Raw genomic sequence first — 17,496 nt, 5'->3', positions numbered from 1 at the left:
ATCTGGTGGAAATAGGAATAGCAGTGTTCTAATTCAACCGTCAAGCATACTTTGACAGCTCATAATTTTTAAAAACACTGGCATGTTTAGGTATATCAAAGGGAAATCCAAATGTTTGAAACGAATATTTGCCGTATGCGCAATTTATAGTTTTTACACAGAAAACATCAATAACCACAATGTCAATGGACCCAGCAGAAGTGGAATTTTTGGCAGAAAAAGAAACAATTGAAGTTATTCCTAATTTTAGCTTCGACCCTGTACATCTAATATCAGGGAGTATTGGACCATTTAAAGCTGGTTTACCTCTAAATGTTCCTTTATGGTTAGCAGTCACTTTGAGACAGCAACAAAAATGCAGATTTGTTACCCCGGAATGGATGGATGTTACACTACTAGAAGAAGTTCGAGAAGAAGAGAAACAATCCAGGTATGAATGGTTTACCTGATTGTATTTGCAGTATTTGTATATCACAACTTAAATTTTTTATAAAAAGTGAGACAAATACTATTTGCTGGTATGTATTTTTTACTTTGCAGTTCAATATTATGTTTTATCGATTCCTATTGTATTTTATATTATTTTTTCCTCTTATATTATTTAAAACAATTTTATATTGTGTATATTTCATTTATTATTTTATATCTATTCAACTACCATTTGTATTTTTCCAGGTTCTTTACTAAAATGCCAAACCCTCATTACATGGTTGAAGCAAAGTTAATCTTAAACACTGCTGCAGAAGATATACCAAGAGCTGAAGAAATTAGAACAATAATTAAAGACATTTGGGATATAAGAATGGCAAAATTGAGGACTTCTATGGATGCATTCATTCGAGAAGGTGGATCATATGCCAAACTTGATCACTTAACAGCAATGGAAATAAATTCTGTGAGACCCCTTTTACCGCATGCCTTGGACCAGCTATTCAGGTTGCAAATGGTAAGTTTGTAATAATCTGTCTTCGATTTAAATATTGTTTTCTTTATAATATTAAATGTAGTCTCCTTAATATTTAAATTTTTATATAATAACTTGTGCATTATTCATTACAGGTACCAAAGTCATCAAATACAACACAAAATTCAACGTTGCTTAGTTCCTTTTCAAGTAAATTTACTTCGTGAGGTACATTTACATTCTAATACCATCTCTGTAAATGTGATATTTGTTTATAACATTTATAATAAATTATTAATATTTATATTTGTTTAAAATAAATGGATGAACAATTTTTAATTAATTACTTTATTTTGAATATTGTAATCATCATTAAAAATTAGCATAAAATAACATAAAATTTATATTTTTTTTGAATAGTTTTGCTATTCACTCCAATAAAGTTCTAATAACAATATTCTTCTTCAGACGTAATATCATTGGATACTGATTGCCATGGTATTGGATTGATCCAGCCAACATTTTTTACAATATAGCTTTCATGTCCTTTATTCAATGGGGATGGCTTAGGTTTTAAATGTACAGACCTAATCCATTCTTCAAAAACTTCATTTGCTTTTTGGCTTTTTAATTCATTTATCAATATTTTGCTCTTGCTTTCCTGCAATTCAGCTTCTTTCTTCTGTTTTGCTTCTTGCTGTTTTTTAGCTTTCCACATTTTTGTAGCTGAAACCTTCTTTTCAATTAATTCTTTGTCAGCTTCAGCTTTTTGCATGGCTTCTTTCTTTTTCATCTCCTCAATAATTTCATTGACCTTTTTCTCTTCCTTCTTTCGTGTTAACCAAGATTTGAAATTAACTTCTTGAATCTTTTTGCGTTGCAATGCCTCCTCTTTTTTCAACTCTAATTCAGTTTTTATCTTCTTCTGCTTTTCAGCTCTGCTTTTAAGTTCTTCCGCTTTGCGATCACACCAAGCTTTATAAGCAGCCTTTCTTGCTTCTTGTTTAGCTTGTCTTTCCTTTTCTAGTTCTTCCTCTTTGGCTTTATCTATTACAGAAATATCTTCGGCGGCTTTGTTTGGTTCCGCTTGATTACTTTTTGTATTTGAAAAATCTTCTGGCGAATAAACTTGTGTAATTATAGTTCTGTGCCCAAAAGTACATGGCAAATCGTCGTTATCGCTAGAGTCACATGAAGCAATGATGTTTTTCTTTTTTGTCAATTCCTTTCTTCTCATTTTCTTGAGCGTTTTTCTATCCTCTACCGTAAAAGTATCTTCACGTTTTAAATAATTGCTTTCTGCAAGTTTTTTTACCAACAGCATATGTGACTTGGGCAGTTCGTCCCCTTTTGGGCCCATATTGTCCAGACCAGTACATGATTTGACATCATTAACGTATTTCTGAACAGAATCATCAAACTTTTTAAAATCATCTTGAAGAACATTATTGGAACTTTTAAAATTCCCAGTTGAACAAACTTTTCTACCAGTTAGTTTTGCCTTCCTTTTATTTTCATTTTTCTCATCTATTGTTTTTCCCACAGTCTTTATGATTGTTTCTAGTTTATCAAGAGGATCAGGCTCACTATCTGACAGCATTGTGTATCAAAATTTAATTTTTTCATTAAAATTCTGAGAAAATAGTTGAATGAATTACTCGTTTTGATTTATAAAAAAAAAAGTTTCATAATAAACTGCTAATGATTCAAACTTTATTCATAAAATAAAAATATTATTACTGACGTATTGTTTTATTGTGACAAGTGATAAATGAAACAAAATCTTAAAACAAATATTCATCTATTATCGAATGTTCATAAAAAAAATATCGTGTAAATAGATGAAATATCAATAGTAACTAATATTGTCGCTGTTTCTTGCCAGTTGCGTGATCTTTTAGAATCATAAAGTTCAAAATGTGAATGATCACTTGCAAAAATATATTCTGTTTTGAGCATAAGGCGATATTACAAAATTTTAACAAAAAATTCTCATATATTTTATATATATAAAAATAAGTCGGGTTTTCCTTCCTGACGAAATAACTCCAGAACGCATGAACCGATTTCAACAATTTTGCATTCGTTGAAAAGGTCTCGGGCTCCGCAAGGTTTATAAGCTAAGAGAATTAGTGGTGCATGGCATCGTGCCCTAATGCAAATTGCTGGAACTTCACGCACCGTAATTAAAAATTTGAGTAATAAAAATAATCAATAATTGTTTTAAATAATTTCAAATAGATTATCTTCTATATATATGAAAATAAGTCGGGTTTTCCTTCTTGATGAAATAACTCCAGAACGCATGAATCAATTTCGACAATTTTGCATTCGTTGGAAAGGTCTCGGGCTCCGAAAGGTTTATAGCTAAGAAAATTAATTGTGCATGGCATCGTGCCTTAATGCAAGCTGCTGGAACTTCACGAACCGTAATTAAAAATTCGAGTAAAGACATTAGTGAGAATTATCAGAATTATGCTTGGTTAAGTCAACGAGCAATTCTTGCCGCAAAGAATAATGATGTACACGCACTGAATTTCACCATTCAATCAAAAATTGCTTGCAATTTGGTGACATACTAATGATTCCGACTGGTCTTCCGTTTGACTTCAAACGATTGCAATTTCCAGTTCGCCTTGCGTTCGCAATAACAAGTCGCAAGGCCAATCGCTTAGTGTTTGCGGGATAAATTTCGTACTGCTTGAACTGCATAGAGACAAAATGTCAAATCGCGTCAAAGTGCATGCTGCGCCGCCGTCTAACGGATAAGCTTATATATAGATAAACTTATTGTTAAAATCTCTATAAAATATCTGATAATTTGATGTGCATATGTATATTTTTGACCGCCAAATGGCATGTTTCTTTACTTTTTTCATTAGATCTCCGAAACCGCAAGACCTGCCTTCATGAAAATATGATCAATTCTTCATCTTGTCAATACAAGTGAAATGTTTTTTGAATTATTAAAATCGGACGCTTTTTGGCACTTTTCATCCCGTATCTTCGGAACGGCTAGATCTGCCTTCGCCAAAAACTAATCAGCACGTCTCCTTATCAATGCGAATCGAATGGTTTTTGAATTATTCAAATAGGTTGATCAGTGTTCCCGAAATCGTCGACGAAAATTTGTATCCGCACATACATGCACACACGCGCACACACACACACATACATCCATTTTTTCTAAGGTATGCCAAAATATTCAGAAACCTTTGAAACGTAAAGATATATAAAAAATTTCATTTTCGATTTTTTTGCGATTACTATAACTTGCCCTACGGGAAGTTAAAAATGCAAACAAAAAAGATGACAATTAATCCAATATTAAGCCATATCAAAATGAGTGCATTTTTCAATTCCGCACTAAAGGCAAATTTCTGAAACTTACCATACCGTAATGAAATATTCGAGGAATATTAAATATTTTCAAATAGATTATTATAAATACTGTAACATACGTCCGGTGCACACGACGCCAGTAGCAGTATCTCGTGAAACAGGATTTCTATCAAGTTTTCTGGTAAGGTGAACAAGAATTTTGCGCCAGATTTTCACTTATTTTATGATTAATAATAATTTTGTTCATTTTCAAATAGATTATTATAAATATAATATAATTATATATATAGGCCTAAAATACACTAATGCTAATAAGTGTACAAAAAGAGCGTTGAAATGAAATGTAAACAAACATATATGTATCGCATCCGATTAGGATTAATACATAACATGATTTAATCTCATATTTCTAAGAAGTAAGTAAATAGAATAATAATAATAAAAAGATAACTAGTGGGGCGCATGGCATCGTGCCTTAAGAAAAATTGCTGGAACTTGCCGTACCAATAATTATATTTTTTAAAAGATTAACATTTTTGAAAAAAAAAATTACTCTGAAAAAATTAGATTTTTGAGAAACTATAAATTTTTGACAAAAATTTACTTTTTTTTGAAAAAAAAGAAGACTTTTTGAAGTAAAATTTATTTTGAAATATTTTAGAAATTCTGAACTTTTTTTCAAAGCAATCGTACTTCTTTAATTGCATAGAGACGAAATATAAACATTGATTACGGAACCCATAGGAATGTAAACAAAATTCATACTTATTGTTAAAATCTCTATAAATAATATATAATAATTTGATGTGCATGTCTAATGATCATTTTTGACCGCCAGTTGACAAGATCTTCGAAACAGTTTAATATAATAATTATTGATTATTAAAATCAGTATCTTCAATTAATATTGTTATAAAAATATTAAAAAGGTTATGGAAAGTTTGGTAAAAGTTTTATGCAAATTTAATATTTTTAATTTCAAAAATTATTAAATTTTAAAAAATATTAAAATTTAGATTTGTTCGTAAATTTTTTTTTTTTCAATTTTCTGCAAATTTCGAAATTTTTGAAATAAAACGATTTGATTTTTTTTTAAATTTTTTGAAAATTTTAATTTTTTTTTGATATTTTAGATAAAATTACGAAAACTTGAACAAAAAATCATATTTGAATTTTTTCGAAAATTTGAATATTTTAAAATTACTGAACTGCGTTTCCCAAAAACTAATCATTTTTTTACATCGCTATATAAACGATAGCTATTCACAAAAAAACTGAACGCTTCCAAAGTCGAAGTACATAAATCAAGTATACATTGATATTTACGTGATAAAATACAGCTTTCTCATTGAACACTGAAAGTATCGGCCACAAAACAGTTTATCTTTCGCCAAATAGGACATGCTCTATTTGTGAAATACGGCAGGAATTTTCGAGGATCAGTTTCCGACGTTGCTAGGCAACAATTATAGACAGAAAATAGCTGTAAGTGGAATTCTGTCTTGAGGCAATTATGGCATCGTGCCTTAAGGCAAATTGCTGGAACTTCCCGTTGAATACTGAATGTTTTCAAATAGATTATTATAAATATTGTATCATTGTCTAATATAAAATAATAAAATAAAATCTGAAATATTTTCGATATACAAAAAACTAAAATGGAACAAAATTTTTTTTTCCAAAATCAATTATTTTGTTAAGATAAGCAGAAACTTCTTTGAATCATTCAAATCGGACGCTTAGTTCTCTCAAAAACTGCCATTTTTACATATTTAGCTCCGTATCTTCGAAATGGCTGGGCCTGCCTTTGCCAAAAACTAATAAACACTTCTCCCAATCATTACTAATTGAATGTTTTTTAGATCATTCAAATCGGATACGCCGTTCTCTCAAAAATTCGATTTCTATTTTCTGCACTCTTTGCTCTGTATCTCCGAAACGGCTGGACCTGCCTTTTCCAAAAACTAATCAGCTCTTTTCCCTATCAATAGGAATCGAATGTTTTTTGAACCATTCAAATCGGTTGATCCGTGCGCCCTAAAACGTGACGGGAAATTTGTATCCATACATACATACACACACACACACAGACACACACACACATCCATTTTTTCTGAGGTATGCCAAAACGTTCAGAAACCTTCAAAACGTCGAGAAATGTAAAAATTTTCAATTCCGATTTTCGGCCCATTACAATAACTTACCCTACGGGAAGTTAATTATGTTGAGGATACTGCCTTTGTGAATAGATAGCTTCAACGTGAAATCTGGCTCGGTTTTTCATTTTTACGATTCTTTCTAATTGGCGGGAAATATAAGGAAAAAACTAAACGAGACAAAATTCATTGTATTCAGGAATAAATTCTATTCTAGTTGAACCTTAAAAACTTAAAAAAAGTTATAATTAACCCACTTTTCAAACGATCTAAAGTGAAATTTTGTATCAAAATACATGATCTTTTTTCAAGTTGCAAAAAATTGGTAAATTTCTCATTTTTTTCTGGATTTTTTCGGTTCAACTAGAATCTATACTATTGAAAATATATATTTGTTTTGGGATTTGGTTTCGGATGAAAATTGTGACCTGCATCTTTCCCGCCAAATGACACCAAAACGCTCGTGGCGCAACGTTAAAATGCTTGTACCCGGCATGTTATGACATATATTTTAATAAAAAAGTTTGAGAAGAATGTTGAAATTATATAACAATAAATCCTGAAAGTTTCGTGTCAATTAAATATTTATTTCCTTCCTTAAAAGATCATCAAAAAAGGCATTTTTTGAAGTCTCTTCCCTCTTAAATGCTATAGCAAAAACCAATAAAAAGTATATATTGTTTTAATTGGGAAGGATTTATACTAGAATATGATAAAAAATGAAATAAGCTAAACTAAAAACTGTTTTTCAACTAAAAGTTTCTCATGCAGCTTTTTTAGAAAGACTAATGTTCTTTAAAAAAATCCATGACACTAATTAATCTGATATAGTACACACAACACAGCTATTATATAAACAAGCATGTTTTTTATAAATGTTTTGAAACTTTTGGTGTTAATGAACATACTAAACCATTAAAGTCCTATGGAAACTGGTTTAATTATAAAAATTGTTGATTTTTGAAAATTTGCTTTTAAAAAATACTCCGAGTTAACGTGTTCATTCCGTATTCGTTTTCAATGATGTGTAATAAATCCACTCGGAATACTTTTAATAACTCGTAAATTAATTTATTTTTTATTGATTAAGTCGATTATTTACACATATCGGGAAGTTCATGTAACTTGCCTCAAGGCAAAATACCATTACAAGTTTTTTTTTAAACATTTAAATAATTCGATTTTTTTTTAATCGGTTTCGTTTTATTTTCTGATTTTTGTAAATTACAAAAAATTGAATTTATTTAAATTTCAGAAAAAAACACGAAAAGTTTAAATTCCTTCAAAATTTTATAACTGCTAGACCTACTTTTCTCGAAAGCTAATTATTTCTTTGTCTTTGACACAAGCAAAATGTTTTTTTTTGAATCATTCTAATCGGATGATCCGTTCTCTCAAAAACTGCATAACAATTTTTTACTCCCTTAGCGCTACGTACGCCCACAATGGCAGGTGTATCCGTTTACATACACACACAAACATACACACATACATCAACTTTTTTTAAGATATGCCAAAATGGTTAGAAAGATTTTGAACTTAATAATATGCAAAAATTATATATATATATACTAGCAAACCCGACGAAATCCGTTTCGCCACCAGATGGTTTCGTGAGAAAGATGAAGAAATTTTTTGTTTGTTTTACATTTGAAAAGGAAAAATTTGATTTCATTATACAACAGTAATGAATTTATTTCGATTACAAAAATGAAGTGTTTTTAGTTGAACTTCTCTAAGTAAATGAAAGTGAATCCGCAAATTATCCGTTTCATGGAAGTGATCTTTGGTAAACCACATTTTTTTGTTTTTTGGTCTGACGTTAACACAAACAAAGCGGATGGTTTTCCAACTCGTGAACAGGCATCGTATAACTGCCCATGTGAAAAACAATGATTTTCTAAATAATCTATATGAAATTTATCCCGCAAACGCTAAACGATTGGCCTTGCGACTTGTTATTGCGAACGCAAAGCGAACTGGAAATTGCAATCGTTTGAAGTCAAACGGAAGACCAGTCGGAATCATTGGTATGTCACCAAATTGTCAGCATTTTTTTATTGAATGGTAAAATTCAGTGCGTGTACATCATTATTCTTTGCGGTAAGAATTGCTCGTTGACTTAACCAATTCTCACTAATGTCATTACTCGAATTTTTAATTACGGTGCGTGAAGTTCCAGCAGCGTGCATTAAGGCACGATGCCATGCACAACGAATTTTCTTAGCTATAAACCTTGCGGAGCCCGAGACCTTTCCAACGAATGCAAAATTGTCGAAATCGGTTCGCGCGTTCTGAAGTTATTTCGTCGGGAAGGAAAACCCGACTTATTTTTATATATAGAAGATATAAAAATCATTGAACCATAAATAATAATTATATTTTTTATTCTATTATAATTTTTTAAATTGTTAATTTGTTATCCGAAAAATCAATTTTAGACTTAAATCGAACTAGTTCAATAATACTAATTACTTCAGCTCTATGTAGCTTTTTTTGCCACTTTTTCATGGCCCTGCTTCTTTATAGTGGCGGCAGCTTGGGCTACCTCATGATTGATGTCTATTTCTGATTCAGCTTTCAACATTATGTTCACCTTTTTCTCTAAGAGTGCCAAGAACAATGTTATGTTGTCGGTAGATATGCAACTTGTGTCTCCCAAAAGACGTAAAATGGGTGCATTATCACAACGTATAATCCTTAAATGAAATTCAAATTATATGTAACTATTGAACATGCTCACAAAACGTTTAATACTGTATATTTTATTATTGTTATATGCAGCATTTTGTCATTTATCATTATATGTAAAGGAGCGATAAAATGATTATAGCATAAGCCCGTCACCAAAGTAATCCCAGATTGAGAAATAAAATAGTACATAGCTTTAATTCAAAATTGCATAAGCATATAACATTATATAGCAAAAAGGAACCCCTTAACAAAACAAGATTAATTTGGTAAACGTCCATCAATTTCCCACTGATCAGAATCATCATTACAATAATTAGAATCATCCAAAAAAAAAACAACGCTACAAAATAATATGGCACATATTTGTAAAAAGAACTGTGGTTTTAATACTTACAAGAAAACTTCTTCTATTCCTTTCATTAAAAACTGCAATCTGTCATCAACTTTAATTTTTTTCTCATCCACTTCAGCATTCTAACGATAATGTTAATTTGTTGTAACATAAAAAAACACAGTTAAAGTAGGAATACTTACTCTGTTTATTTTTTCTTCAAGCTTCTGTCGCAAAAGTGTTAGCGCTGGTCCTTGATTTTGTTCTCTCTGCTGATTGATGCAGTGTTGTTCACCTAATTTAAATAATACTTTAATTAGTTGATACTGTATAACTGTATGTAATAAATATATCTCAGGAATTTTTAATATGAATGGTTTACCAATTTTCTTTTTTAAATCATCAACAACCGCAGTTAGTAGTTCTACTTCCTGATTCAATTCATTAACATAGTTGAATAGAGCAAAGTTTTCTTCTTCTTGTTTAACAAACTGGGCACCAAGTTTATCCATATCTTTTTCCTTGTTGAATTCCTGAAATTATTAACAATTTGATTTAGAATATTTAAAACCAATCAATTTTAATTATATACAGTCAATATACAGTATTCCCAATATTCAATTGAGTGAAGAATGAATGCTTAATTAAAACTAGTTGGTATTGGTATTTTGCCTTGAGGCAAGTTACATAAACTACCCGATATGTGTTAATAATCGACTTAATCAATAAAAAATAAATTAATTTATGAGCGATTAAAAGTATTCCGAGTGGATCTATTACACATAATTGAAACCGAACGCGTTAACTCGGAGTATTTCCTAAAAGCAAATTTTCAAAAATCAACAATTTATATAATTGAATCAGTTTCCGCAGGACTTTAACGGTTTAGTATGTTCATTAAGACCAAGTACTACTATCGTTATACCAAGTCAATCGTCTAATTTATATTTTAACAAATCTCAAAAAACTACTCATTTTCTCAAACTTTGATGAATTTTTAAAATTAAACTACTTGTCGTTAGGCCGTAATATTACAGTAAGTTCTATAAGACCATGATGTATATCGCCAAAAAAATTTCCATGAAAATCGGCTTAAATTTTTTTTTCAACAGTTAATTACAAGAAAACGGCTCGGTAGATTTTCACCTAAAACTATTAAGTATCATTCCCAACTAATAACTTTCGAACAGTTTTCGATTTTTAAAAATTGGTTCGGTAGTATAAGCTTAAATGTGGACGAAAAGTTTAATACTTCTTTCCAAATTACAAAGAAACGGCTTGGCAGATCACCAAATGGCTTTTAAATTTCTAAAATCGGTTCAGGCGTTTTTGAGAAAACGTCGATGAAAGGTCTAATTTTGACAAATGCCAGAAAAAAGATATTAATTTTTGCAAACTTTGAAAATTTTTAAAAATTAAACGACTTGCCGTAGAGCCGTAATACTTTAGTATGATCTATAAGACCATATATGGTATCTACCGTCAAAAAAAATCATAAAAATCGTTAAAAAAATTTTTTTTAACACTTTATCACAAGAAAAAGGCCCGGCCGATCTTTACGAAAAACTAATCAGCACGATTCCCAACCAATATCTTTCGAATAGTTTTTGAATTTTCAAAATCGATTGAGAATTGTGGGCTAAAACGTGCACGAAACAATTTTCACTTTTCTGCGATTTACAAAGAAACGGTTTGGCTGATCGTCGCGCAAATAAATAAACTTGATAAACTCTAGTCCTCAACGAGATACATCAAATGACTTTTAAATTTTTGAAATCGATCCAGCCGTTTTTGAGAAAACGTCGATTTACGGCAAAAAATCTGTTCACATACACATACACACACACACATACTTTTTCCAAATTTGGTCTCATTCGATTCAGAATGAACAAACCTAAACTTTTCCTTCGGGAAGTTAATAACATTGAATTAATTGTGTCCATGGTTTGTAAAAGAAAATTTATATTTAAATTAATTATTTAAAAAATTCAAATATAATAAAGGGTCCGCTATGTAACTTATTTTTTGGCAGCCTTTTAAATGTAAGAGATCAAGACATCCATTTGAATGAATTTATATATCATTTTCAATCGAAACTTTCAAATAAAAAAAATATTTTGTAGTTTTTTATAGCATTTTTTAGAAAAAAAGTTATTTGACAGACCCTGTTCAAAAATATAGATTTTTTAAATTTTAATTATAAAAGTGTCTTTTTAAAATGGACTAATGATTTGTGAAAATAAAAATTGAAATTAGAGTTTAACTATAGGTTTGAGTAATTTGCAACTGAATGAAAACAATCTAAATTTATATTGAAATAGTGCATAATTATTACTATTATTTTTGCAATAATTTGTTTATAATTATCTGTCTTCTGTTCAGCGGCTTCTTTCAGTTTTTGCTTTTTAGCAGCTTCTCGAGCTTCGAAATCTCTCATGATTCTGCGACGTCCTTTAATTTCTAAGTAGTCTTGCAGTTTTCTATCATGGTCCAATCTTCTCTGAAGTTCACGTATTTCCTTGAAAAATGTTATTAAAACGTTGTAATATTTTACGATGTTATTAAAACATTAAATATAATAAATTTTATATCAATTACTAACGAAGCAATAGTTTTTATGTTTTTTTCTATTACCAGTGAAAATAATATATGAAATAATAAAATCTGTAAGAAAATCTATTTACTTGAGTATGCAGCAACAGATCAGCTTGGCCGCGTGCCTTCAAAGCTTGCAGTTTTCTGCAAAGTTCGTCTCGTTGATCATAAGCCGAACTACTTTGCTCAATTAAATCAGACATTTTTCGTTTACCATTTGTTAAACGATCAGCAATCTCCGACCAAGCAGTATTGAAATTTGCTCTATAATTTTATCATATTCAATAAATGTTTTGAATTAAGATAAAATGCAAAAACAAATACTAAAAACATTTAGAATAATAATGCGTTTTACTATTTATTTATTCTATTAACCAATATGTATATTTTTAAATATATTAGTTCAATAATATATATTATATTATAATCATGTAATTTATTGACTAATAGTCAAGTATATGAGTTTAAGTTTCGTAAAACTTTTCAAAATTGAAACGCCACAAGTGTTAAAAATAGATCTTGAAGGGTCATCAAAATCAATATTTATTGTCAAAACTAAAGACTGGCTTACAATGAAGTGATTCATTCAAGCAAATACATAAAGATGTTTATTTTCTTTTAAATAAAAAATCTAATGGCTTTTTTAAATACCATCGTCTCCAAAGACAAAAAATGATATTTATAATTTACGAACATCGCCACTTTTGCAGATGATATCTGCATTCTATCGAAACACAAATGCCAATCTGAACCTTAGGTTCAATGAGGTTATTTGCTGGCGGGTACAGGACTTTTAGAAATTCCTTCAGTGGGGAATTTCCTTACATAAATATAATGATTGTTAATTTATTAAATCTTGCGGCCACTTTTTTTTTCAGTCTTCGCGTTGGTACTTGTTTCAGCAGGTCTATTATTTGGAGTGTTTGGATGGTATGCGCTCTTTTGATGATATTTTGTACTTCTCTCCTTGATAACTTCCTGTATATATTTTATGTTTAGGTCTCGATGGATTGTTTCGTTGGAGACATACCAGGGCACGTTCAGTATAGCTCGTAGTATTTTGGACTGAGCTCTTTGAATTGTTTTTATATTGGACGTGCTCGCACATGCCCATAGCTCGATACCGTATGTCCATATTGGTACAATTACGGCTTTATACATTTAAATTTGGCACTGAAACATATCCGCCCGTCTCAATCAATGGGGTTCAACTACCTCAGGTTGAACATGTAAAATACCTGGGGTTTCACTTGAACAGAAGGCTTACGTGGAAAAATCATATAATGAAAAAACGTTTCCAGCTTGAAGAGAATTTCAAAAAACTTTACTGGCTGTTGGGTCCGAAGTTCAAACTATCCGCCTACAACAAGCTTCTTGTATACAAAGTCGTCTTCAAACCAATCTGGACTTACGGCCTTTCTCTCTGGGGTAGTGCCAGTCGATCTAATATAAACATCTTACAGAGAGCTCAGAATAGGATCCTGAAAAAATTACTGGAGGCTCCCAGGTGTGTACCTAATTGGCTTGTTCATCAGGACTGAAACATACAAACAATAGCGGAAAAAATTAGTAGTACTAACCGGTTAGTTATTACTAACCGGGGCCTACTAATTAGTTAAGCAATGCGTACCATCCGCCGCGACGTTGCCATTCTCGGAACAGACTCAGCAGTTTCTTCTAGTGCTACTGTGTATGCTATGGTGTATCTTTGCCACGCATACGCATCACAAAAGTTTTTGCTGATCTGGATTTCACCTCAATAGAATCTTCGTATGAATTCCGTAAAGGTCTCTTTGGACCGTTATTTCAAACGAAAACGCGTTCCACAGTCGCCAAATCTTTAAATTTTTTGACCATTATTTTGCGTTCTATTTATTGGGCATATCTTTTGCATGTGGTCACGCAGGTTATCCACAAAGTTTCTCTCGCCGTAAACACTTGTCGGTGTTATGTCCAGTAGAAGCCCAGGCAATTGCAGGGCTTCTCCATATACCATTTCCACAACAGTAGCTTTCAGATCCTTTTTCCGTTGGTAATATTTCTGTTCATCTATCACTGCTGTGACATCTTATGGCTGTTTTGAGTTCGCGGTGAAATCTTTCAACCATCCCATTGGCTTCGGGATGAACCGCCGTCGTCTTGCAATGAGTGGTGCCAAGCAGCTGATTGGGTAGACAAAATATGCGTGATTCAAACTGCATTCCCTGATCTGACGTTAGCCGCAGCTGTATACCAAATCTCGCAATCCAGTTAGAATAGAATCTACCCGATGGAAGCTGACATGCGATGCAACATCGAACCCACTTGCAGCAATCGACGTATACATACACTGCAGCATGTTATTAACTGTTAATTATTATTATTTTATTTAACTCTTAGAAATATGAGATTAGATCATGAAATTATCCTAATTAGATACGATACATATACATTTATTGTTTACATTTTAATATAATATGTAGTTTGTTTGTACACGTTGACCTTACGAGAAGAACTTGACAGTAATATGTATACGATGAAAGAAATACTGGTATTGTGTGCACCGAGCTTTAGCAATTTAGATAAAATTTTGATCTGTTGATTTCGCTAATAAAAAATTTTCGCTTTTACTAAAAACCAATTAACGCAATTTTCAATGGTTATGTTTTGAATATCGGTAATAGAATTAATTAAAATGCACCAACACTGTAGTTGATAAATTAATTATAAACTTACAAATAGCTTGTAGGTTCTAAAAGCGCAGTATATTATTCGAAACTATAATAAATTTTTGAAAGTAGACTTGGTGGTTAGTTTTTTGAGACGATCGGCCGAGCCATCTCTTTAGATTTAGCTGAAAAATGCAAAATGTTTTTCGTGAAATAAGCAAAACCAAATTTAGAAATTAAAAAAATATGTAAAAGATATATTTGGGAACGGTGCTGATTAGTTTTTGTCAAAAATCGTTTGGGTTATTTCTTCGTAATTGATTGTTGAAATTTTTTTGTGGTAATTTTTATAAAACTTTGTTTAGCGGTAGAGTTCCTGGTCTTATTAAACATACAAAAATATGAGAGGCCTACGGATGGTGGTTTAATTATAAAAAATGATCAAAACTTGGATTGATTGACTGCAGTTTTAGAAATCAAAGCATATGTACGCTGGGCGCGTGTTTTGTTTTCAATAATTTGCAATATTGGGTTTAATAGTAGAAAATAACAAGAATGTTAAAAAAATTGTTAAAAAATTAATAATCTACAATAGTATATTCCTATATAAGCTTTACAGCGACGCGGTATTCTTATAAATCATTTATAAATTAATATACTGATTTCCTATTTCCTATTCATGTAATTCAACATATATCACTGCCTTCAAATAAAAAAAATATGTACATTTATATTTCTCCAAGATATTTCTCTAAGAAAACAAATTTATATTTTTGGCAAGTTAACAAATGAAGAAGTCTTAAGAAGAGTGGGCGAAGAAAGGACTTTACTAAGCACAATCCTGAAAAAAAAGGAAACTAGATCGGATCCATTTTGCAAAAAGAGTGCCTCCTGCACGACGTCATCGAGGTTAAAATAGAAGGACTGAAAGAATTGGGGAGAAGAAGAATGCAGATGATTGAATACTTACACGAGAAGAGTAAATACAGAGAAAGTCGAAGTACAGGACCAGGAAGCATGGCAAAAGAAGTTTGGAAAGAAAAAATAATAAAAACAAATATAAAGTGATTAATGGTTATTAATCAGTGTTAATAAAATGGTAATGAAAATAATAAACAAGAGAGAATAAGAAAATCATTGATTTTGTAGTGCTCTCATTGTCTCATTTTGCATTTTTGCATTTTTTTTCACTAATTTCTACAATATTATTATAGTTTATAAAGCATTAAATTTTAAAAATTTCTGTTGACAAACTCTAAAAAGATTTATCAAAATCCGTATAACCGTTCAGGAGAAGTATCAATTTTATACATACGTACAGAAGAATTTTAAGTATAAGATTTCACCTTTCTCTTATCAAATGACTTATTTCTTCACGAAGTGTCGCATTATCAGCCACTACCGCATTATATTTCTTCACTTCGCAATCCAAAGTATCCTCCAGCTTTTTCACACTTTTCTCTTCGGCCTGGTCTCGTTCTATAAGCTGTTTTTCTGTTTTGCTGGACTTCTGTATGTTTTCAATACTTTTAGCCACCTGAAAAATAAACATATATGTATTTTGAAATCAAATCAAAATCTTTTCGTTTATATTTTTCGAAGTATAATTCATATTTATTTTTCACTAACATGCATGTTTGTAGAGTACTAATTTCTTTGGCATGTTTTTCTTTTGTGATTTCACTAAGAAAGTGTCAATTAGGGACTCGAAACGTATAAGTCGATTAAATTTATTTAAACTAGTGGGGCGCATGGCATCGTGCCAAGGCAAATTGCTGGAACTTTCCGTACCAAAAATTATTTTTTTTTAAAAAAGATTAACATTTTTGAAAAAAAATTACTCTGAAAATATTTGATTTTTGAGAAACTATACATTTTTGATAAAAATTTACTTTTTTTGAAAAAAAAAAGGATTTTGGAAGAAAAATTTATTTTGAAATATTTTGGAAATTCAGAACATTTCTTCAAAGCAATCGCACTGCTTTAATTGCATAGTGACAAAATATCGAAGCGCGTATGCTTCGCGTTGCCGTCTAACGGATAAACATTGGTACGGAACCCATAGGAATGTAAACAAAATTTATACGTATTGTTAAAATCTCTATAAAATATTTGATAATTTGATGTGCATATATCTAATGATCATTTTTGACCGCTAAATAGCATTTTTTTTACTTTTCTTACTAGATCTTCGAAACCGCTAGCCTTCATGAAAATTTGATCAGTTCTTTACCTTATTAATACAAGTAAAATGTTTTTTGAATTATTCAAATCGGACGCTCCGTTTTCTTAAAAACTGAGTTACCGTTTTTGGCTCTTTTTGCCCCATATCTTTGGAACGGCCAGACCTGCCTTTACCTAAAACTAATCAGCACGTCTCCTTATCAATACGAATCGAATGTTTTTTACGAAACGAAATCGTCGACAAAAATTTGTATCCGAACACACACATACACGCACACTCACACACACACACACACACATACACATTCTAGATCCTCCCACCACGAAGTAATGCCTAACGGCGGTTTCCGTGGGGACCAGAGGCAAGGGAAAGCGGAGGTTTTAGTCGGTATTATACCAGGGCGGTATCGAGTCCCACATACCCAGACAGAAGACCGGTCTGGGATGCGTAAAAGCATTTCCTTCGTTATACAAAAAAAAAACACACACACATAAATAGGTCACAAAATAGCAAACAACTTGCCTTAAGGCACGATGCCATGCACCCCACTAGTTGAAAAAGATTTCACGTCCTGAAAGAAGTTAAATTCAAACCTCTGCTACAATCTGCCATCCAACCGAATAAATATAACGTGTTGACGT

General features: G+C 31.2%; 3 protein-coding genes across 3 annotated transcripts; 1 reads left to right on the top strand and 2 right to left on the bottom strand.

Annotated features, from left to right (window-relative positions):
- Positions 1 to 31: 31 nt before the first annotated feature.
- Positions 32 to 1,166, top strand: LOC113372924 (probable DNA replication complex GINS protein PSF2). Its single transcript, XM_026613258.1, has 3 exons — positions 32 to 430; positions 676 to 946; positions 1,060 to 1,166. Exons 1-3 carry the CDS (start codon positions 180 to 182, stop codon positions 1,129 to 1,131), a joined length of 594 nt encoding a protein of 197 aa, XP_026469043.1. The 5' UTR covers positions 32 to 179; the 3' UTR covers positions 1,132 to 1,166.
- Positions 1,167 to 1,349: 183 nt separating this feature from the next.
- On the bottom strand, positions 1,350 to 2,504 carry LOC113373976 (coiled-coil domain-containing protein 34-like). Its single transcript, XM_026614238.1, has one exon. The coding sequence runs from the start codon at positions 2,502 to 2,504 to the stop codon at positions 1,350 to 1,352; it is 1,155 nt and encodes a 384-aa protein (XP_026470023.1).
- Positions 2,505 to 8,884: 6,380 nt separating this feature from the next.
- Positions 8,885 to 16,305, bottom strand: LOC113373975 (coiled-coil domain-containing protein 63). The gene is made up of 8 exons (XM_026614237.1): positions 16,300 to 16,305; positions 16,017 to 16,207; positions 12,112 to 12,286; positions 11,763 to 11,945; positions 9,810 to 9,960; positions 9,631 to 9,722; positions 9,491 to 9,570; positions 8,885 to 9,101 (listed from the first exon to the last, which is right to left on the bottom strand). Exons 1-8 carry the CDS (start codon positions 16,303 to 16,305, stop codon positions 8,885 to 8,887), a joined length of 1,095 nt encoding a protein of 364 aa, XP_026470022.1.
- Between the last annotated feature and the right edge of the window lie 1,191 nt (positions 16,306 to 17,496).

Source organism: Ctenocephalides felis, unplaced genomic scaffold (genome assembly GCF_003426905.1).
Source record: "Ctenocephalides felis isolate EL2017-DRISC unplaced genomic scaffold, ASM342690v1 CF-g0.4_SCAFFOLD_01604, whole genome shotgun sequence".
Classification (NCBI taxonomy): Eukaryota; Metazoa; Arthropoda; class Insecta; order Siphonaptera; family Pulicidae; genus Ctenocephalides; species Ctenocephalides felis.
The sequence above is the reverse complement of the archived record's forward strand: the minus strand, read 5'-3'. Positions and strand labels throughout refer to the sequence as shown.

Bases quoted from the DNA above. Each gene is read 5' to 3' on its own strand.
- LOC113373976 (XM_026614238.1), bottom strand. From the start codon at position 2,504: ATGCTGTCAGATAGTGAGCCTGATCCTCTTGATAAACTAGAAACAATC.
- LOC113373975 (XM_026614237.1), bottom strand. The intron at 12,287-16,016 runs GTGAAATCTTAT...ATAAAATTATAG, and splicing joins AGTCATTTGATAAGAGAAAG to AGCAAATTTCAATACTGCTT. The intron at 9,571-9,630 runs GTAAGTATTCCT...CATTATCGTTAG, and splicing joins TTGAAGAAAAAATAAACAGA to AATGCTGAAGTGGATGAGAA.
- LOC113372924 (XM_026613258.1), top strand. From the start codon at position 180: ATGTCAATGGACCCAGCAGAAGTGGAATTTTTGGCAGAAAAAGAAACA. The intron at 431-675 runs GTATGAATGGTT...GTATTTTTCCAG, and splicing joins GAAGAAGAGAAACAATCCAG to GTTCTTTACTAAAATGCCAA. The intron at 947-1,059 runs GTAAGTTTGTAA...TATTCATTACAG, and splicing joins AGCTATTCAGGTTGCAAATG to GTACCAAAGTCATCAAATAC.